Source organism: Macaca mulatta, chromosome 13 (assembly GCF_049350105.2).
Source record: "Macaca mulatta isolate MMU2019108-1 chromosome 13, T2T-MMU8v2.0, whole genome shotgun sequence".
NCBI classification, from domain to species: domain Eukaryota; kingdom Metazoa; phylum Chordata; class Mammalia; order Primates; family Cercopithecidae; genus Macaca; species Macaca mulatta.
Genome location: NC_133418.1, coordinates 22829137 through 22852534, shown reverse-complemented (window position 1 = coordinate 22852534; position 23398 = coordinate 22829137). Strand labels below are relative to the sequence as shown.

The window sequence follows — 23398 nt, the reverse complement described above, 5'->3', positions numbered from 1 at the left end:
CTATTGAAAATATCAAAATGCATGAATCCAGAAACCCTGGCTCTCCTCCAAACTCCCTATTTAGGGCTAAAGAGAAGGGCTGCTGCGTGGCCGCAGCTCACCCAACTGGTGAGCTGAACCTGGCCAACAGGTACCCACGTACGACTGCCCCTCTGTCCACCACCTCTCCAGCATCCATGAAAGACGCACCTTGACACACAAGGAGCCAAAAGCATCTTCCAGCCCTCTTCAAGAAACTGGAGAATAGATGAAACAGGACAAACTTCAAAAGAAAAAAAAAAATTAGGATTAAAACAAGGGGAATGAAGTGTGCCTAGGGACTCAGGGCAACTAGGCCTCCCATCCACCGTCCCTTTATGCGTTAGCCTTATGGCCTTCTAGTCAGCTGATGAGGCGAAATCGAAAATATACCTTGAACAAGAGATCATCCTGAGAGGAGTAAGGCAGTTTCTCAAAAAATTTAAAATAGAATTGCCATTTGATCCAATACCACTTCTTGGTATACACCCAAAAGAATGAAAAGGAGAGTCTCAAAGAATTATTTGTACATTCATGTTCATATCATTATTCACAATAGCCACAAAGTGGAAGCAACTCAGGCGTCCGGAGAGGGACGGACCAAGAAGCAAAATGTGGCATGTCCACACAACGGAATGCTATTCCCCCTTAAAAGGAAATTCCGACACATGCTACACATGCATGAACCTTGAAAACTTTATGCTAAGTGAAACAAGTCAGCCACAGAACAAATACTGCATGATTCTACTTACCTGGCACCTACAGTTGTCAAATCCACAGAGACAGAAACTAGAACGGTGATTGCCTGGGGCTGGAGGAGGGAGGAGGGCGGAGTAAGTGATGGGGACAGGGTTTCAGTTGGGGAAGACGAAAAAGTTCTGGAAAGGACAGTAGTGATGGTTGTCCCACAATGTGAAGGTACTTAATACCACTGAACTGCACATTTTTGGAAAATGTAACACTTTAAAATGGTTAAAATGGTATATATGATGTTATGTATATTTTACCTCAATTAAAGGAGCCACCCTGCAGTACTAAAATTAGGAGCCTTTAGATGCATAAGACCCACATGTCCTCTTTATAATACTATTTTTTCATAGCTTCCTGTGAGTCTGAGACTCTGAGACGAAGGAATCCCAGCAGCCTGGGAAGACCGCCCTGCCTCTCCGCTCAGGGACTCCCGGAGCGCCAACCCCAGCTGGATGCAACGTAACCGCCCCACTAACCGCCAGCCTGGCTGAGATCCCTAGGAGGGCCCCACGCCCACTCAGAGGCGGACTCAGAGGCGGGCGGTGCCGCGCCCCGAGGAAGCCGCCCTCAATGCCGAGATGCACTGCACGTTCTTCCAATCAAAGGGCCCCAAGTCAGGCTCTCAAGGCCAGAGCCAACCGCAAAGAGGCTATTGCCTGTTGTCCCGCCCTCCCGTGATGACGACTAGCGAGTTTCAAACCCGCAGGAGCCAATGAGGACGCGCGGAGGCGCGGCACGCCGGTCTTGGCTACGGGCGCGGCGTTTGAAGAAAAACTGTCACTGAAGAGTCATGGTGGGGCCCGGGCCTACCGCCGCTGCAGCTGTAGGTGAGTATGACCGCGAATGAGTCCTCGTTATTCTCGGGCGTTGGAACATGGCCAGGGTAGTAGGAGGCCACCGAGTGAGTTCTTCCCGCGGAAGGTGCCCGTCCGCTCGCCTGCCTAAGTTTCCCTCGGGCGTTTTCCATCCCGGAAGCGCATACGAGACCCCCGGCCACGGCCCCCAGGTAGACGTCTGGGCCCGGGGCGGCGGAGGCTGTGCGCAGGCCCAGATACCTCACGGGCACCTTTCTAGAAAGCCCTGCAGCAGCCTTGCAAAGACATGTCATTGTCGCAACGTTCTGGATAAAGAAACAGGCCCCTTGGTCGGGCCTTCACCAGCAGCGGGAAGCAGCGCGCTGTTTTGATCCACATTTGGCTCCAGGCAGAGCCGGGTATGGTCCTCTGTGCCAGGAGGCGGGGTCTGGCTTGAGCCCGGGTCTCCTGCCTTGGGTGGAGCTCTCACTCCACACCTCTCAGCCTGCCGTGGCTAGAAGTTGATGGGTTAAATCTGCACCCAGGGCTAAGGCTTCTGTGATCCCTAATCTCTTAGATGTGCTTGGAGCCCTTTCCTACCTTTCAAAATACTCCTGCACATATGCCACGTTCTCCAAGATACGCACCGTTGTTTTGTTTCTTCCATTATTTCTGTTGATGCCTACGAGGTCCTAGGCACTTTACATAACAAGCTTTAAAGATGGGCATTTCTGTCTGCCTTATAGGCTCAGCAGCAGCAAAGTTTGCTAATTTGCTAGAAGTCACGGAGGTGGGACTCCCAACCCCCTATGTCAGCCCCTACGCTCTACACTACCTGGCAAACTGTCTCTAAGGATACAGTGAGCATCAGCAAAACAGGGCAACTCCGTTGAGATGAGGTTAAGAGTCGTTTGGCACCCCTGTCGTCTTTTTTTCTTCCATCACGTCATTGTTTTAATTTTAACCTTTTTCCAACCACCTACTCCCCTCATTTATGCCCCACCTCTGAACTCGCATACTTCTTTTTCTCTCTTATGGCCCTTAGATTTTACCTTATACTGTAATTATTGCTGTGCTTATTTTATCTCCACTGCTAGTTTGAAAGTTGTTGAAGGCAGAAATCATTGACTTGTCATCCCCTCACAAATGGCTTGTGTAGAAAGTCACCATAGTATAGATGTCTGCCATGAGCAGACCTGGCATATTTTATCCTTAATACCAACAAAGGAAGCCATATAAGGGTTTGTGGGTAAAAATCATCATCCCTGTTAAAAGACATCAGACCAGGCCTGGCTCACCAGCTCAGGTGGGCCAGTAACAGAAGTTCTTCAAAACATAGACTGTTATAGCTGTGAACAGTGGCTGTGAGCTCCAGGGTTAGATAAGCCTGTTTTCAAGTCCTGGAATTGCCACATATTAGCTGGGTAACTTTGGGCGTGACATTTACCCTCTCTGGATTTCAGATTGCAAAAACTCATTGGATTGTTTTGTGGATTGAAAGAAATAATATAAATTTAGGCCGAGTGCTTTGACTCACGCCTGTAATCCTAGCACTTTGGGAGGCCAAAGCAGGAGGATCACTTGAGCTCAGGAATTTGACGCCACCCCTGGCAATATAGTGAGATCCTGTCTTTACAAAAAAAGATTTTTAAAATTACCCAGCGTGGTGGTACACACCTGTATTCCCAGCTGCTCAGGAGACTGAGGTGGGAGGATTGCTAGAACCTGGGAGATCAAGGCAACAGTGACCTGTGGTTGTGCCACTGTACTCCAGCCTCAGTGACAGAGGAAGACCCTGTCTCAAAAAAAAAAAAAAAAGTAAGTTTAAAGAGCTTAGTGTAGGCCTGGCATATAAATGATATTGTTGATGTTGATATTAACTTGAAGGCAAATTTATAGGACTAGGGATTTTGTAACATTATGTCGCAAAGCCAAAATCACTAGAGAAAAGTGTCATCTTTTAGAATATTAATGAACTGGTTAAAATCTTGAACTGAAGTTATGTCGTTTGTTTGCTTGCCTGTGTTGCAGAAGAGCGACAGAGAAAACTTCAGGAGTACCTTGCAGCCAAGGGAAAACTGAGGAGCCAAAACACCAAGTGAGTTTATCTGTCCACAGTTATGCAAGTTTTGTTGCCTTCTTTGTACTAGCAATTTAAAGCCTTTTTGAAACATGTCCCTTTTGCTTAGAGTCTACTCAGACTGCATTGGGATTCTATGATAACGCAAAAAGAGCATTTCAGTCCAGGCATGACCAAACCCCCTGGGCAGTGCTTAGTCCATTGGCAAAGCTTTATGCGTTGTTACTGTGTGAATCTCCAAAGGAAGGAGGGAAGGGTCAGTATTACCTATCATGCTGGAAGCTTTGGCAGTTTCTGCGTTTTTTTTCTTGGGGAAGTTGATTCTCATGAAGGCAGTTTTTGGTCAAGAACTTGAATGAAAAAAAGAAAAAAAGAACTCGAATGACCATGCTTCTGGCATTTCTTGCTAAGGCAGGAGAGCCAGTTACAATCAATCCTCCATAGCAGAGTGATATCCTCCAGCCTAGTGGTGCTCTCGGGTCATTCTCTTAGCATTTACTGTTGAGATAGACAGAACATAACCACTTCATTTTTATCCTTTGTAGATTCTTACCATCTTTGTGGTGTTATATGTCCTTCTTTCTTAGCACTAATTAATTTTTTCCCCATTTGAGTTGCTAAATATTTTTTTGAAAATTAATTTTTACAAAGTTAGCTTTCACCCTTTATTTTATCTTGGGTGTTTACTCACCTCTATTTCCTTGATTAAATGAACCTAATTCATTTATTCAACAAATATTTATTTAGTACCTACCATGTCTCAGTTACTTCTGATGCTAGAGATAAGGTGCTTAACAAGACAGACATTCCTGCCCTCCCAGGGCTTATGTTCTAGATGGGAGAGGCAAACATCAAACAAGTCATAATCAAAGTCCTTGTTAGTCTAACAGTTGTTTTTGGTCCATGCAGATTGATTCCTTCTAAATTCTCTGTTTTCCTATCCTTTTTCTGCATTTCCTATCTCACTAGCTAGATTTCATGTGTGTCTTGCTTTTTTTTTTCTTTTTGGTATCACTTTTCCCCTTGAAAATTAGAAAAGATAGTATTTGAAGATACTTAAAACAAGGAAATTTTTTTTTTTTTTGAGATAGAGTCTCGCTCTGTCGCCCAGGCTGGAGTATAGTGGCGCAACCTCGGCTCACTGCAAGCTCCGCCTCCCGGGTTCACGCCATTCTCCTGCCTCAGCCTCCTGAGTAGCTGGGGACTACAGGTGTGCGCCACCATGCCCAGCTAATTTTTTTTGTATTTTTAGTAGAGATGGGGTTTCACTGTGTTAGCCAGGATGGTCTCTATCTCCTGATCTCGTGATCCGCCTACCTTGGCCTCTCGAAGTGCTGGGATTACAGGCGTGAGCCACCATGCCCAGCTGGAAATTTTTTAAAGAAGCAGTTAATGGTTTCATTTGGCATTGTATCTTCAGTGTCTGGCACATTGCAGTGCTCCAGGAATGATGTTTGAATGAGTAACACTATACAAATATGAAGGAAACACATATATCTCATTAATATTGTGAGAACGCTAGATTTGTGCATAGACAGTCTTTGTAAGGATCATAAGGCAAAAAAAAAGTAGGAGCAGTTGGTGATCTCCAAGGGGGAGGATACAGAACTAAAGAAATGATGATAAGGAGACTTTATTGAATCTAATTTTGAATTATTTTGCCATTACAGAAATTCTAATTATTTAAAATTCTAATCATAATTTTTAATCACTGTACTTCCCAAGCTTAGCTTGGCATCCTTCTGTGCTGAGGATTAATTTTAATTTGTCTTTTATAGGCCTTATCTGAAATCCAAGAATAATTGCCTGAATCCACCACCTTCTAAATCTGTAAGTAGAAATTAGTCTTTTTAAAAATATGCATTCATAGGTATGATTAGTAATAAAAATAATAAAGATGTTAGCAACCTAAAGAACATGTATTTCAAAGATATTTCTTTTAGATATAAAAACAGTTTGGTTTAATAAGAGACAATCATTTTTTGAAAAGTATGACATACTACAGTTTAGTTTTATTAACCAAAAAAAATCTCAAGTGAACTTTAGTCCTCTTGATAGCTAACATTTATTGAATACTTACTGTGTGCCTGATACTTTTCTGACTTGCGTTACCTCACTGAGTCCTCACAATCTTATGAGGCTGCTATTAGTGGCCCCACTTTACAGATGAGCAAACTAAGTTACAGAAAGGTTAAATAGGTCGCATAGCTATTAAGTGACAAAGCTGAGAGCCTGTGATCTTAACCACTTTGGTATGCTGCCATGAAGTTAAATAGCTCAGTAGTCATTAAAAGAACATTTGCATTGAACCTTCCGAGCCACTTAAGTATATGCTTCCTAATCAATTTAATTTAGCTACATTAGATAGAATGGTAAAGGATCCTTAACTTAAAGTTTAAATGGAAGAAATCAGCCCTCTGAAAGAGACACAGATTCTTCATCTGCAATAAAAATCTCACCTTTAGTTTTTAAAAGCATAGTTTTTATCTGTGTTCTGAAATGTAACTCAAATAGTGCTTCCTGAAGTGAAACATTCTCATTGGTGAGAATTTTAATAAGTTTTAATGATTCATTCACCAAATGACCTCAGTCATATTTGTCATATGCATATGCATATATAGACATATATATGTTGTGTATATACATGACATCATTAGACACTGTGAAGGACAGCAAAATGTATATAAGGCAAAATTTATGCACAATGATTTAACGTTTGGGAAGCACTGGGTTACACTTTTACTTTATGTAGCTTGAACCAGTGTAGCATGCAAGTCTTAAAGAAAAATCCACTGGAAAGGGCCCTCAGTCAGAGTTCCCTGAGGCATCTCTGGAAGTTGAAAGTACTGATTTCAGCACATCAACTCTTAAATGAAAATGATACCTACCTTATCTGCTTTACACAGTTGTAAAAGTAAAAAATGAACTCAGGAAGGGAATTACAGAATTTAGGAGAAACTGAAAGCACGATGTAAATAATAGTCATCATTGCAGTTATATAATGCTTGACAATTTATATAACACTTTCCACATATGACAGCAACTAACACCCAGACACTTTGTATACATTACCTCACTCAGAACAACCCTGTAAGGAAGTAGACCATATGCTTTAATGTCCAAACCAGGACACTTTTGAGAGTAAAAAGCAGTACTCTTTGACCAACAGGCATAAATCAAAACTATCTTGTGAAAACCAGGATATATGGCATCCTTTCTAGATAATAGATACTATTATTATTATCAGTTTTATTGTGAATCTAAACCTGCTCTAAAGTTAATTTTAAAAAGTAATGAAGTACTGATGCATACTACAACATGGGTAAATCTTGAAAACATGCCAAGTGAAAGAAGCCAGACAGAAAAGGCCACATATTACATGATTCCATTTATATGACACATCTAAAATAGGCAAATCTGTAGACATACAGAGACAGAAAGTAGACTAGCAGTTGCCAAGGACTGCAGGAAGCAGAAAATGGGGAGTGACCGCCAACAAGTAAACCAAGTTTCTTTCTGGGGTGATGAATATGTTCTGGAATTAGACAGTGGTGATTGCTGCATAATAGTGTGACTGTACTAAAATCCACAGAATTGTGCACTTATTAAAATGGTGAATGTTATGGTTTGTGGATTATATCAATTTGTTTTTAATATAAAAGAAAGCAACTAAAATTAACACACATTTGGAAGCTTTCATGCCAGCATCCCTCCACCTCTTCAGTAAGCAATGATGGAGGGATCCAAGGTGTATATAAATGTTGGTGCTCAAAGATTAATCCAGATATAGGCATTGTGGGTATACCATCCATCTCTCTGCCTCCCACTCACAACTCTCCCCCGTTTCACCCCTAAAAACAACACGCACACCACTGTCATCCGGAGTAGACATCTCTTTGCCCTTAATGCCAAATGGTTCTGGTTAGATATCCTTTACATACTCGCCAGGTTTATATAGTGATTCTTCACAATATATGTCAAATCAAAAATAGAGCAGTAACTCTAGCATTCCCATATCTTACCCTGGAAACATTCCATAAATCTCTGTGAAATTCTCCTTTCTGAGTAATTGCTTTCATGATAGATGCTCAGGAATTCATAGTGGCTTGCCCAGTTACTTACCATATGAATTCTAAACTCCCCTAGTTTTCAGAGTTCTCTGTAATCTAGCCCTACCTTCTCATCCAGAAATAAATCACATGACTAAACATTTGTTTATTATTAACATAGACTCTAACCTTAAAACCCTGTCCTGGCTGATTTTACACATGTGACTACTAAGATGTTACATGTTTATTGAGAGCTGTGGCAGCATATCTCAGCCTTCACATCATCTGCCACCTATCTCCTTGTCACCAATCTCCAGGGATGAGACAGAGGTTCTTGAGTGATACTGTGATGTTTACAAAGGCAGTAGTTTAAAAAACATATAATGTGACTATACAAAGTACTAGGAGAGGTTTGTTGGGAGGTCCCCTAACATAAGTTCATTATGTATATATTTTTTCAGGGTCCTTTGGAGGGCACTTAGGATATAATAGGCATTCAACAACTACTGTTTGAGGCAGATTCATTTTTTAAAGAGCAAGTTTTTTATATTCACTACATCTCTGCTTAATTCTGTCAAGCTAAAAGATTCTAATATATTTCTGATAGGAACTCAAGTTATAAAAACTACCTATTAGGACAAGTACGGTGGCTCATGCCTGTTATCCCAGCACTCTGGGAGGCCAAGGTGGGTGGATTACTTGAGTTCAAGATTTCACGACCAACCTGGCCAACATGGTGAAACCCCATCTTTACTAAAAATACAAAAAAGTAGCCGGGTGTAATGACACGCGCCTGTAGTCCAGCCACTTGCGAGGCTGAGGTGGGAGAATTGCTTCAACACAGGAGGCAGAGGTTGCAGTGAGCCAAGATTGCATCACTGCACACCAGCCTGGATGACAGAGCAAGACCCTGTCTCAAAAAAAAAACAAAACACAAAAACTGTCTATTAGTCATTCTTTACTTTCTGAGAATTCAGCTTTCTTAGGTGAAAATCTAAAAATGATTAATTTTTTTAGCATGTGTTAAACAGTTATTTTTATTATTTTAAAAACAGTAGGATATTGTTAGGAATTTTTTAATATATACTTTCTTTGTTTTTTCAGACTATTAAACCCAAAAATGATGTTACCAACCATGTTGTTTTGCCTGTCAAACCTAAAAGATCCACCAGCATTAAACTCCAACCCAGACCACCTAATACTACAGGGTCCCAGAAGCCGAAGTTGGAGCCACCAAAACTTTTGGGCAAAAGGCTGACTTCAGAATATGCTTCTTCTAATCCATACTCTAAGCCTTCTAGCAAGAGTTTTCAACAGCGTGAAGCTGGATCATCCACAACAGGAGAACTGTCAAGAAAACCCGTGGGGTCACTTAGTATAGAACAATTGAAAACTACAAAGCAGCAGTTAACAAATCAAGGAAATGCTAAATGTACAGACTCTGTGAATAATACCCATGTTGAAAACGAATCTTTGGATAATTTTCTAAAAGAAACAAACAAAGAGAACTTGCCCCATATCTTAACAGAACCTGAGAGGAAGCCAGATCCTAATTTATGTACCACAAGTAAGCCAAAGACTAACTTTTCTAATGAAACCAAGAACAGTTTGGTTCCTAAACAAGCCTTGGGCAAAAGTTCAGTTAATAGTGCTGTTCTGAAAGAGAGAGTTAATAAACAATTTGTTGGAGAAACACAAAGCAGGACTTTCCCAGTAAAATCACAGCAACTCTCTAGAGGAGCAGATCTTGCAAGACCAGGAGTAAAACCCTCAAGAACGGTTCCCTCTCACTTTATTCAGACCCTTAGTAAAGTTCAGTCATCAAAGAAACTGGTGGTCAAGAACATCAAAGATGTAAAGGTTAATAGGGGTAAATATGAAAGACCAAATGAAACTAAGTTACAGTCATACCCTGTTATTGAACAGAGAATGAAACATACCAAACCCAGAACATACCCCAATTTGCTTCAGGGTGAATATAACAACAGACATCCAGACATCAAGCAAGATCGGAAGTCCACCCAACCTTGTTGTATACCTCAGACATCATGCGTACTGCAAAAACCGAAAGCCATAAGCCAGAGGCCTAATCTGACAGTTGGCAGATTTGATTCAGCCATTCCAAGCACCCCTAGTATAAGACCAAATGGAACCAGTTGTAATAAACGTAACAATAATGACTTTCAACAAAAAGCACGGACTTTGAAAAAGGCTGTTGTTCCCCAGAACCATTTTCTGAACAAGACCGCTCCCAAAAAAGCTGATGTCACAACCGTAAATGAGACCCGAACAAACCCAAATATTAAAAAGAAGGCAACAGCAGAGGATCGAAGGTACTTTGCTTTAATTCTAAACTTTTGCAACTTAAGATAATTAGGAAAATTGACCATCAAGAAGACTTGGTCAGGAAATAGGCCATAAATAATGGCTCCTAAGTAATTTTTAACTACAGTCTGAAAAAAGATTTGAAGCAAATATATTAAGACTTGACAGGGCTAGGTGGTACATATGTTATAAATCATTTTCTGTAATTGTATGCTTTAAATAGTTTTTTTTTTTTAAGAAATTGAAACAGAATGGATGAGTAAGAAGTAGGGGGTGCAGATGTAGACATGTTCAAGAAGTGCTCTGCTAGGCTGAACAGCAATAGAACAGATAAGAGTTCACATAGCTAGGAAGTGAGAAGATGGTAGTCTCTTGTCAAGCAAACCAATGGTTAAGTTCAGAAAAGTTATCAGGGAAGAACCAGAAACTTCCATGAGTCTGAGTGGGCCAAGTTATGGCAAGTAAGCTCAGAGAGGAGCAGTCAGTTCAAATACAGGGTTCAGATGGTGGAAGTCAAATCTCGGGCCAGGCACGCTGGCTCATGCCTATAGTCCCAGCACTTTGGGAGGCCGAGGCGAGCGGATCACCCGAGGTCGAGAGTTCGAGACCAGCCTAACCAACATGGAGAACCCCTGTTTTTACTAAAAATACAAAATTAGCTGGGCGTGGTGGCACATGCCTGTAATCCCAGTTACTCAGGAGGCTGAGGCAGGAGAATTGCTTGAACCCGGGAGGCGAAGGTTGCGGTGAGCCGAGATCACGCCATTGCACTCCAGCCTGGGCAACAAGAGCAAAACTCTGTCTCAGAAAAAAAGAAAAAATCAAGATTTCAGGTTGGTTAATATTAACATACACATTGATTGAAACTGAGCCAGTGAATTTTTCACACTTTCTACCCAGGAGAAGCATATACGTATACCTGCTTGTCAGAAATGTCCTTATTTTGTACTTCAAGCAGGTATGCATATATGCTTCGTACAGCTCTGAACACCACCACCAAGCCCCTTGCCCTCCTGAAGAGACAGTAAGTAAACAACTTAATTCAGGGTGATGTGATCAAGAGAGTAGAGCTGGAATGGCTGCTTTAGATAGAAGGATCAGTAGAGGTACTTTCAACAGCAACGTCTGAGCTGAGACCTAACTCTGAGGAGAGGCTGGTGACAAGAAGAAGGACAATCCTGAGCAGAAAGAGAAGTGAGTGCAGAGACCTTGAGGTGGTGAACAAGGAAGTCAGGGTCCCAGCCCTGGAGCTCACAGTCTACGTCAGACAACAGAGGATTGGTCATAAGACTGTGTTGCATGTTGAACATGTTTGATTACAAAAGAGAAGGAGTCTGGAAAGGGAGAGATTCATTGACTCATTCTGCAGGTGTTTCTTCGGCACCTACAATGTGCCAGGCGCTAGGAGACACAGTGATGAGCACACAGTCAGTCAGTCTTTACCCTTCTGGAGCTAATTGATATATATAGAAAGTACTAGAGAAACAAAACTGGTATTGAGGTCCTAGGAGTAAGTTGCCTTTAGAAAGGGAAAGTTCCCTCTTCATTTATGATTAGAAGGAAGGCTAAGGAGATAGGAAAAATGCTAGGAACATGGAGGAAGCACATGCCAGATGTCTCAACTTCTATCATCAAGTAGGTGGTTGGAGTGAAGGCAAGGGGCAGTATTTGGGGCTGAAATAATAAACATTGCATGGATTTTGCTCTGGAGTCAGAAATGAGAGTTAGTAGCATTCATTCATTCAAAAATTAGTTACTGGCATTCTGGAAAAAACAAAACTATAAAGACAAAAAATAGATCAGTGATATTCAGGAGCTGGAGATTAGGGGTGAGACTGACTACCAAGGAGGATAAGGGAATTATTGACGGTGTTACAGCTCTCTTAGAGCTTGATAATAGACTTACCTGACTTCCGGCATTTGTCAAAACTCAGAATTGCACACTGAAAGGTGAATGTTACTGTGTGTTATTAAATAGCTGTGTGTGCTAGACACTGTGCTAGGAACTGGACTGCCAAAGTTTCTGCCTTCATAGAGCTCACACTCCAGTGGAGGAGACAGAAAACCAGCACATTGACTAGATAAGACACGGTAATTGCAGGTAATTGCCTCTCCATGGAGGTGTCATTTGAGCGGAGGACTGAAGATGCAAGACCTTAAGGCAGGAATAAGTCTGGATCAAGAAACTTCAAGGAGGCAGGGTGCAGTGGCTCATGTCTGTAATCTCAGCGCTTTGGAAGGCCGAGGTGGTCGGATCACTTGAGGTCAGGAGTTCGAGACCAGCCTAGCCAACATTGTGAAACCCCACCTCTACTAAAAATACAAAAATTAGCCAGGTGTGGTGGCACGCACCTGTCGTTGCAGCTACTCAGGAGGCTGAGGCACAAGAATCACTTGAACCCAGGAGGTGGAGGTAGCAGTGACGGGAGAGCATGTCACTTCACTCTAGCCTGGGCAACAGAGCAAAACTGTGTCTCAAAAACAAAAAAAGAAACTGCAAGGATACCTGAGCTCCTAGAGGGGGTGAGTGACAGACTAGTGTGGAGAGGTAGGCAGGAGCCAGATTACACTGTGCCTTTCAGCCATGGAAAATATGTTGAATTTTATTCCAAGAGCCATGGAAAGTCCTTGGCAGTGACACAGCCTGGGGTGCTATTTACCAAAGTAAGAAAAATTTGGAACAGATGCAGAGATGAAAATCGAGAACTTTGTTTAGGACAGTATTAGATTTGAAATGCCTGTCAGACATCAAAAGATATCAACTAGGCAGTGGGTTTTACAAAGTTTGGGGATCCAGGGAGATATCTGGGCTGAAATGTACACTTGAAAGTCATTATTAATATGTAGTTTTAATTTAAAGAAACTGGAGTGCCTACATCCAAACATGAGGTCTATATGTCTTGGTGCCCCTACCCCCAAAAAGCAATCTGTGACCTGCTTAGAAGCTGGAGTGGAAAATGTGAACAGTGGGGGACAGCAAGATTGAGGACTTGGCACTATCAGAGCCAGCTACTTAAGAGCCCTGAAATTACAGGTCTAGCTTATGAAGGAGTCATGTCTGGTCAAGAGAGGGCTAAGGAACCAGGTTAAGTGGGTCACTTCCCACACCAAGACCTTACTGAGGGTAGAATGCAGGCTTGTTAGGTTTGGGTTGAGTGACAGTTTATGGTGAGAGAAATGAAGTGCTGAGTTAGTCATCTCAAAAGAACAGGGATGTCTTAGGAAAGCAAGTGTCAAGTAGCACAAGTGAAAACTTTCAAAGAATAATAATAATCACAAATTCTATTTGAAGTCTGAAGTGCTGGCCACGTGTGATCTAGGAATCTTGGTGTCTGCCTTCTCATGGGTGGGTGCAACCCAGTGCTGCCATTACCCATTACTTTTTTCTCTTGCATCAATGTCTGCATCTATTTTTATTAATTGTTTTTTAATTCCATTCTCCTAATTTTGTCTGTAGTTGAAAGTAATTATACTCTATCTATACGTATCATATACTTTAGCAGCTTGACTGTGTTTAAAAATAAATAAATAAAACCACTCTCCCTTTAATTGAATTTCAGGAAACAACTAGAAGAATGGCAGAAATCTAAGGGAAAAATCTATAAACGGCCCCCTATGGAAATTAAAACAAAAAGAAAAGTAATAAAGGAAATGAATATTTCATTCTGGAAGAGCATTGAAAAAGAAGAGGAGGAAAAGAAAGCACAACTCGAACTGTCCAGTAAAATTAACAACACTCTGACAGAATGTCTGAACCTCATCGAAGGGGTGAGTGAAGAAGATAAATTCCTCCAGCTTTGGCCCAAAGTCTTAGAATTTTTGAACATTTTTCTTAAATATAGTATAGGAGAGATAGCCTTCATCTAAGCAGAAACTTAGCTACTCTTTTAAATATGGAGTAATAATAATAGCAATAATAATAATGACATGCCCATAAACGGTGGCTTTTGTATGTCTGCGCTTTTATAAACACTTAGCTAAGATTATCTCACATGATTATAACCACTGTTACTATGATCCCTTTACAAACGAAACTAAGGCACAAAGAAGTTGGAAAACTAATCCAAATAAACTGGCTCCAAAAGGAACTTTGCTTCTTTGGGTATCAGGTTCTGAAGAGTACACATTTAACATTGAAACTGAAGTCAGAAGGCAAGTTTATATGTAAAGTTGGAGTATTCTAAATACTGTGGGTAGCTATAAGTAGTATTTAAACTTTATCGTGGATTCTGCAGATAAGGATAAAATAGATGGTAGGCAAAGAGTATGATGGTAGGCAAAGGAAAAATATATTAAAAAATATATTAATAAAAAATGATGGAATAAACTTCTATACTAAGATCCTTGCCTAAAGCAAGACTCATTCGGTCCTTTGGCTGGTAATGTTGAACATCAGCCAAAACAAGGAAAAGTTCAGTTTAAATCTACTCCAGGCAACATTTTCACAACGGCCAGTTAAATATTAACTATTTCTCCTTGTGGAGTTAAACTTGAGTTCTTTTTCTTTTCCTCTTTTGTTTTTGTTGTATTATTTAAAAACATGAGTACCTTTTTATTATCATTTCAAACAATACAGATAAATGATCAGCCCTCTTCCTCTATAACATGCATATTTAGGCATCCCAGACTTCTCTCTGGAGGTGACCACCATTGTTTTCATGCATGTCCATGCAGTATAGGTGTGGAGAGAAAGGAAGTATTATATTTTTGCGAGTTGGAATTCTTTTATTCACTTTTTTATGTACTTTGGTTGTTTTTTCTTGTGTTTTCCTAGTACCAATGTTATGCTGATTTAGGCAGATGAGTTGAGTGTTTTCCTTTTTGTCCTGTACACTGAAAATAGTTTGTATGACACAAGAATTATTTTTATTTTTTGAAGGTTTGATAAAAACTTGCCCATAAAAATCATCTGGACCGTGTTTCTTTGGAGGATAATTTTGTATATATCCTCTCAGTTTATTTATTATGGGGTCATTGCTCTATTTAGGGTTCATATATCTTGAGTCAACTTGAGTAATGTTGTGACTTTTTAAAAATTAGACTTGCCAAAGATTTTTTCTCATTAATCTTTTTAAAAGACCTCAGGTTTTATTGATTATTTTTTCTCTTGCATCAATGTCTGCATCTATTTTTATATTTATTGCTCTTTTCCTAGCTTTTTAATTGAAACCTTAGATCATTTAAAAGTGAGAATTTCTTTTTTTTTATAAATACGTTCAATGCTATAGCAGATTTGCCTCTGAATTTTACTTTGGTCATATTATGTGTCAGGGTGAAGTCTGAAAAAAAAACCACAGAAATAATGTAATTGGTTACACAGTATCTTATGTGGGTTCTCTAGAGGTGAACCCTAAGAGGAGAATCTGTGTGAAAGTAGTTTATTCGGAAGACACTCCAGGGAAAACTGGGAGGGGAGTGAAGTTGGAGGATCAGAAAAGCGAGTCCATGGAGGGTGACTGGCACAGCCCCACAGGGATGCTCTGGAGACAGTGTCACTCACATCTCTCCGAGTCATCCTGATCAGAGGCTTGGGAGCTCCAGTGTTAAAGCTTCCATTGTCATTTATTCATGGCTACCTCTGGCGGACAAGAATTCTCAAGGCACTTCCCACTCTCTGGTCACATACAAGGGAGCACAGATGCCGGCTGTGAAAGCACACAGTGAGCGCTCAAAATGCTGAAGGGATCAGAAGGGGTGCAGGTGCTACACACAGGTCTGACAGCGAAAAGGAACCTGAGGTAACAGTGGTGATAACTGCAGGAAGCAGCTAGTACCCACTGGGTCTAGGGGAACAAAGAGAGGTTAGGGTATCAAAACCAAGAAGCAGGAGAGACAAACCCTGGTAGAAATGGGACTCCCAACTGTAAGGAAGGCATACTACCCAGCAGGTGCTGGAGGAGAGGCCCTGCAAGGCTGGGGCTCAGATTTTGAGGAAAAGATGCTCTCCATTTGGTGCTCCTGCCTCTGAAGCTGCACAGGGAGGTGGGCTCTGAGTGGGGAATGGGAGAGAAAAAGATGGAGGCTAGGACCAACTGTTGCTGCCAGGGCGAGGGACCATTGCTGGGGTAAGGAAAGCAAATAGGACGAAGCAAGTGTCTTCCTTCTCCATCCCTGCAGCCTCCCTCTCGTGCCCCCTAGTGGCAGAGCTGAGCAGGGAGCTGGTGTCCAGCAGAAAGTGGTTTACAAGAGTTTCAACCCAAGCATCACAACGCAGAGGATGGGGTTTGGGGCTGACACACAGAAGCTTCCTAACTGACATATCTTCTCATTGTTCATTTCTAAATAGCTTGAGATTCCCATTTTGAGTTCTTTAACCCAAAAAATATCTTAGAAGAATATCTTTTAATTTCCAGATTTGTAGATTTTTTTCCTGGTGTTAATTTCTAATTATATTGCATTGTAGCTGGTGAATGTGGCCTATGTGTACTCTACTTGATGGATTTTGTTGAAATTTTCTTTGTGGTCTTAATATCTGATCATTCTTGGTAAATATTCCAAAAATGTTTGAAAAGAATGTATATCCTATTTTGTTTATTTGATCCATTGCTTTCTGAAAGAAATAGGCGAAAGTCTCTCCCTGGCACTGTGATTAGTCATTGACAATTTCTCTTCATATGTCTGTCCATTTTTACTTTCTGTTTTTCAGTTATGTTGTTAGGTACAGAAAGATTCATGATTTGCTTTGATTTCTTTTGTCTGATTAATTTTGCCACACCTGCTTTTTGTTGTTAGAATATGTCTGGTAGTTCTTTTTCCATCCCTTTCCTTTAAACCTTCATGCGTTGACTTATTTTAGGTATGTCTCATATAAATGCACACAGGTACATTTTTTAAACAAATCTGAAACTCTCTGCTTTTAAAAAGCAAATTTAGTTCATATGCATTTATTATGATGACTTGTATGTTTAAACTTATGCCTGCCATTTTGTTTTGTAATTCAGCTTACATGAATTCTTTTTTTCCTCATTTCTGTGTTTGATCTAGTTTTATTTCATAAGGAAAATAATACACTGAAATGAAAATAAAGTGGTAGATGTAAGCTCAAACATGATTTGCAGAATATATATCATATTCTTCTTGCAGTTCCTTTTTTGGTTTGTTTTTTTTAAGAGACAGGGTTTCACTCTGTTGCCTAGATTGGAGTGCAGTGATGCCATCATAGCTCACTGCAACTTTGAACTCCTGGGTGGACCCAAGCGATCCTCCACCTCAGCCTCCTGAGCAACTAGGACTGCAGGTACACACTACTACACCCATTATTGTTTACATTTTTTTTGTAGACACAGGGTCTCACTGTGTTGCCCAGGCTGGTCTCAAATTCCTAGCCTCAAGCAGTCCGCTGCCTCAGCCTCCCAGAGTGCTGGGATTACAGGTGTGAACCACCCACTGCGCCTGGCCTGCAGTTACTTTTGTTTCTAGTTTTTCTTGTGAGTTCTAAAGTTTACTCACTAGTAAATTTATGATTTTTGAATGGCAAATGTTTTGAGTCTATTCTCGTGAAACTGTTATTTTGCCTTCATGCTGGAATCATAGTTTGGCTGGGGGAAATTTCTTAATTTCAGCTTGTTTTCCCTGGAAAAATTTAAATGACTGCTTCATTTTCTTTCTTGCGTCTGGAGTTGTTGATTTGTTAATGTCTCATTTCAGTCTGATTCTCATTCCTTTATAGATAATCCTTTTCTTCTCCCTCTCTGGAAGCTTTTATGATTTTCTTTTTATCTTTGATTTTCTAAGTTTTTATATTTTTTTCTCCCATTCATCCTGCTTAACTCTCTGAGAGCCTTTCAATCTGAACAACTGTTTCTTTGTTCATTCCTTGAAAGTTTTCTCCTACAACCACTTTGTGTGTTTATCTTTGTTCCTTCTAGAAACTCTCTTAGATGGATATTAGAATTATTGAGTAATGGATATATCCTTCAGAATTCTAAATTTTGTTTTCATACTGTTCGTTGTTCTGTTGCACTGGTTTCTAGGAGGATTTCACAGCTGAGTTTTCAGCTCACAGATGTATTCTTCAGCGGTGCCCATGCAATTGTTCTGCCCTTCTATTGGTTATTTTTCCTAACAGCCCATTCTAGTTTCAGGATAGCAATACTGTCTCATCACTCTGAAGATATTGACTGTGATACTCATAAAAGTATTCCTCTTTGCTCCAGTGTTCATTCTTGTTTGTTGAGTTTTATGCTTCTTTCATGTAGTGTTGGTTTTCTCAAATGTTAGTGATTCTCAGTTGTGAACTTAACCTTTGCGTCTCCCCCATTTCAATAGCAGTAGATGGTGCTGCTTGGCTGAGTGTGCCAGTACCTGGATTTCTGGGCGTGGTAGTGCTCCCCATTCCTCTGGGTCCGTATCACTGTCCTGCTTGCAGCACAAGCCAGAAGGGAACCAAACCAGTGAATCCATTTCAAAGTTTCTTTTTGTGGGGTTTAGCCCTGTTTCATAAACCCCTGCATAAATCCCTGACACATACACATATATACCCCTATGACCTTTGCATGCCTGTGTCATTCTTTACATTGCTATTAGTCCTACGGAAATTCTGATCACTACTCAGTGTTCTCATTATTATAAATATGGAATATTATGAATATATAAGAAATGTTTATGATTTGTTTTGTTTTTGTACCATGTAAAAATGAACATATTTCTTACCTTCAGCTATGATAAACATTTTCTACTTGGTCTTATGTAACTCTTAAAATTTAACGATGAGGAAGCCAGGCACAGTGGCTCATGCCTGTGGTCTCAGCTACTTGAGAGGCTAAGGTGGGAGGATTGCTTGATCCCAGGAGGTAGAGGTTGCAGCGCATTGTGATTGTACCACTGCACTTCAGCCTGCGCAGCAGAGTGAGACCTCGTCTCAAAAAAAAAGAAAAAAAATGTGGCCAGGTGTGGTGGCTCATGCCTGTAATCCCAGCACTTTGAGAGGCCAAGGCAGGCGGATCACGAGGTCAGGAGATCGAGACCATCCTGGCTAACACAGTGAAACCCCATTTCTACTAAAAATACAAACAATTAGCCGAGCATGTGGTGGCACGTGCCTGTAGTCCCAGCTACTCGGGAGGCTGAGGCCGGAGACTTGCTTGAACCCAGGAGGTGGAGGTTGCAGTGAGCTGAGATCATGCCACTGCACTCCAGCCTGGCGATAGAGCGAGACCCCGTCTCAAAAAAAAAGTCTCAAATCATTAAAATGGATAATTAAAACAGGTGCATTTTATTACATGTACATTATACCTCAGTAAAATTGACATTTTTTTATAGTTCAAAAATATTAGTGATCAAACCAATTTCTACATACCTGCTATAATAAATATTAGGAGATGTGAGACTAACAGTGAAATGGTAATAATGACCTCTGGATATTTTGGTTTTTTTCAGGGTGTACCTTCTAATGAAATACTTAACATATTGTCCAGCATTCCTGAAGCTGAAAAATTCGCTAAATTCTGGATCTGCAAAGCAAAGTTGTTGGCAAGTAAAGGCACCTTTGATGTTATCGGGCTATATGAAGAGGCCATTAAAAATGGGGCAACAGTGAGTATCTGTCTTGGGTGGGTAACTTCTTAAAATTCTCTTTCATGTGAGTTCTCTGTTGTTGTTTATAATATGGTGGTTAGAAGGTTGCAACATCAGTATCCAACACTTATAAAGTAATACCTTACCATAAAGAACCTAAAAATATATTAAACCCAATACATCAACATCCTTAAATCAGTAATTCAGAGCCATTGCATAAATAACTTTTAATTCGAAAATTTAGAAAAAAAACACTATATAATTATTGTTTACAAAAACCGCATCAAATAGCTTTATAATGCTTTTCATTAAAATGTCATTTTCCATGTCATATTCCATATTCTGTGGTACCTTTTTCCATAATGGTTCAAAATCAGAATTGTACATGCACATAGTTTAAGCAGTCAAGTAGTTTGATAAGTTTCGTTCAATAAGGCCTCTGTCTTCCTTCCCTGCCATTTCCCCCTTCCCAGAGCAAACTGATTATTTTTATATTAACCTCTATAGTTTCAGAAAACATGTTTCTGTTTCTTGATTTTTCAGTTTTAGGTATGATTTATGGAATTCCAGCTATGCAGAATGAAGATTTAGCCCTCTTTCACACGTACATACACAGATCCCCCAGTGCGCACAAATACACACCCCTATTTACCATCCTTACAGACCTTTGCCATTCCTCATACTTTCATTAGAGTCATGGAAATTCTGGTCACTATTTAGCATTCACATTGTTAATGAATATATAAGAAATATATGAGTATGTTGAGCCATGTAGTATATACTGTGATTACTTTGCCTTTCAAGCAAAACTTTCTACTCTTCCTGGAGTTACTGTCTTGTTTTGCCTTTGCTTAGTTTTCTGAGTATTTATATATAATTAAGTCACAAACTCTCTCTAATTGTCTAAGTTCCTCAATACTTTGAAAACATCAGATATTCTACTGATTTCTTTTTCTTAGAGACCTTTCTCCTAGACCCTTCTGGCTTATTCCAGACTGAACAAGTTGCACTTTACTGCCATCTTCACCAGCTGTCTTTCTGGGATCTCTTTACCATCACCTTTAGATTCCCTTTACATCCTTCTTAAGTTGGGTGGATCCCTTGTTTTTTAGAACCCGTATCAGTTTTCTTCTTTCTGCATTGTCTGTTTTTTCTCTGGTGTTTTTCATTTCTTTCTCTCTCGCTGGTATTGTTTGTTTGTTCTATTTTGCTTTGTTCTCTATTCATTAAACGCTTTACACAGATGCTGGTGAAACTGGGCTCTTTGCATATATATAAGGTGGGTCTGAAAAAGCTTATTTAAAGCTCTAGACACGTGGATGGGGCTTCACCACAGGGTGATCTGGCTGAGTTGATTAGTTAGAAAACCCTCAATATCAGTATCTTTATGTCTTTACTCTTAAGCTGGACAAGTTCTCTGGAGAAGTATGTTCCAATCTCCTTCCTGGGAGCTAGAAACCAGACTGCCAGTGCTGTGGGAGAGAAGAGAGCAGGGAGTCTCAACGCTCAACATGGAAACTTCCGCTTATCTCCTTTTCTGAGAAAGCACCCTATCCCAATCTTGCATGATATCCCTCAGAGACTTGGAGAATACATCCCCAGTTTTCTGTTAGGATGAAGGGAGTTAGACACAGTTACCAGGCTGCATAGAGTTTAGGGGTGCTTGGTGGATTTGGAGGTCTGACTGCTTTTTGAACAGATGTTAAAGAGTCCTCCTAATTTGGGCCCTACCACACATTCCTAAGCTGTTCTGCCAGCTCAGGAATGTTTCTCAGCCACACTGCCAGCTTGGGATTTGGCTCTCTCAAGTCGATCAAATTGTTTACTTCTCTTCTGCATTGAAGCTTCCAAAACCTTATCGCCATTTATTCTTTCCTATGTTTTGTGGTTATTGCCTCTTTTTAATCCCTTTATTATCCTTTCAGTCGCTTTTCAAGAGAAATTAAAAATAAAGGTATATTTAATCCACCATCTTTAACCAGAAGGCTATACAAATGTAAAATACACTTGATGAATGTTTTATGGAATTCACTCTTTGCAATATATTCTATGCGTTTATTCCCATTCATTTAGCTGAAATCATAATTATCTTTTGGATTTTGAAAAAAATCTATGGAAAGCTTTCCTTTTATGCTTTATTGTCAGTTTATATCTATTTGATACAGAGTCCCAGGTAAGGAAGACAAACCTCCAACTATAATGTTCTTGTGGGAAAGTACAACTTCTGCTTCATGGCATAGTTTACATACTTGAAAAATGAAGCCTATCTCAGATAATTTTATCAGAAAATTACTTTTCCATAAAAGTTTTTTATTTTTTTTCAAGTATGTTAACAAATAAAAGAAGAAAGAAAGGAAAAGCTGGAGAAAATTACCTAAAATGCCTACAAAGATTGTATCTTGGCCGGGCACAGTGACTCATCCCTGTAATCTCAGCACTTTGGGAGGCCGAGGCAGGCGGATCACCTGAGGTCAGGAGTTCGAGACCAGCCTGGGCAACATGGCGAAACCCCATCTCTACTAAAAATAGAAAAATTAGCCAGATGGTGTGGTGCATGCCTGTAATTCCCAGCTATTCGGGAGGCTGAGGCAGGAGAATCACTTGAACCCTGGAAGTAGAGTTTGTGGTGAGCTGATACCACACCACTGCCCTCCAGCTTGGGTGACAGAGACTCCCTTTCATAAAAAATTGTATTTGGGGCTGGGTACAGTGGCTCACGCCTATAAGTAATCCCAGCACTTTGGGAGGCCAAGGCAGGCGGATCACGAGGTCAGGAGATCAAGACCATCCTGGCTAACATGGTGAAACCCCGTTTCTACTAAAAATACAAAAAATTAGCCGGGTGTGGTGGTGGGCACCTGTAGTCCCAGCTACTCAGGAGACTGAAGCAGGAGAATGGCGCCCAGGAGGCGGAGCTTGCAGTGAACCGAGATCGCGCCACTGCACTCCAGCCTGGGTGACAGAGCAAGACTCCGTCTCAAAAAAAAAAAATTGTATTTGGTCAATGGAATTATAGGTGATTTCATTTGTTAAGCTTAACCTATTGTTCAATTTTTCTACAATATATATATATGACTTTTATGATAAAGGGAGAATCGCTTGAACCCGGGAGGTGGAGGTTGCAGTGAGCTGAGATCACACCACTGTACTCCAGCCTGGGACACAGCGAGACTTGTCTCAAGAAAATAAATAAATATATATATAATGCATTTTCTGTATGGCTAGCTTTACATCATTGGGCGAGAATCTTTATGTGGGAATACATATTACATATTTGATGTGTTATACAAATCAATAGGAAAATAGAATTCGATGTAAACAAATTACATTGTGGACAACTTTAAATACATCTGTTGATTAAGTCAAGTGTGCCAACACTTAATCAAAATTTTCTGTGTTTCTTTATTTTTCTCATGAAGCTATAAAACTGTCAAGCTAGACAAAAGACTTATAGTTAGACGAGATTTTAAAAGGAAACATTTTTATTATAAAACATTTATTTGATGTTAAAATTCCTAAGCACATTTTTTCCATGAATGTTTTTAAGATTTTGTATGTTTTCTTTCTTCCTTCCTTCCAGCCAATACAAGAGTTGCGGGAAGTTGTTCTTAATATTTTGCAAGACTCAAACAGAACCACAGAAGGTACTATTATTTTTGTATTTAAATTCATCTTCTCTAGCTGTACCAGTAAAAGTCATCCAGGACATATAGGAAAAAGAAGAAAAGAATTATCCCCTGAAATGCTTCTCACTTCTTGGTTTCCATGACCTGGCCCTTTCAGCCATTGTCATCAGCTGTTTTATTTGTGTGATTACAAGTAAATACACTGCTCAACACTGAACAAAGGTGGTTTCCACCAGAACA

The 23398-nt window shown here is 40.3% G+C and overlaps 1 protein-coding gene and 1 long non-coding RNA gene across 3 annotated transcripts in view; one reads left to right on the top strand and one right to left on the bottom strand.

Moving 5' to 3' along the window:
* The window catches only part of LOC106993134 (uncharacterized), a 104446-nt gene extending 103149 nt beyond the window's left edge, over positions 1-1297 (bottom strand). For both annotated transcript variants that reach the window (XR_013402650.1, XR_013402651.1), the window contains exon 1: positions 771-1297. This is a non-coding gene — a long non-coding RNA (uncharacterized LOC106993134). The remainder of the gene's footprint in view (positions 1-770) is intronic.
* The window catches only part of CKAP2L (cytoskeleton associated protein 2 like), a 26671-nt gene continuing 4566 nt past the window's right edge, over positions 1294-23398 (top strand). The window contains exons 1-7 of the mRNA XM_001092735.5: positions 1294-1595; positions 3594-3660; positions 5421-5472; positions 8796-10024; positions 13577-13784; positions 19395-19550; positions 23113-23176. Of these exons, the coding sequence (XP_001092735.5) occupies positions 1559-1595; positions 3594-3660; positions 5421-5472; positions 8796-10024; positions 13577-13784; positions 19395-19550; positions 23113-23176 (1813 nt within the window). The 5' untranslated portion in view covers positions 1294-1558. The remainder of the gene's footprint in view (positions 1596-3593; positions 3661-5420; positions 5473-8795; positions 10025-13576; positions 13785-19394; positions 19551-23112; positions 23177-23398) is intronic.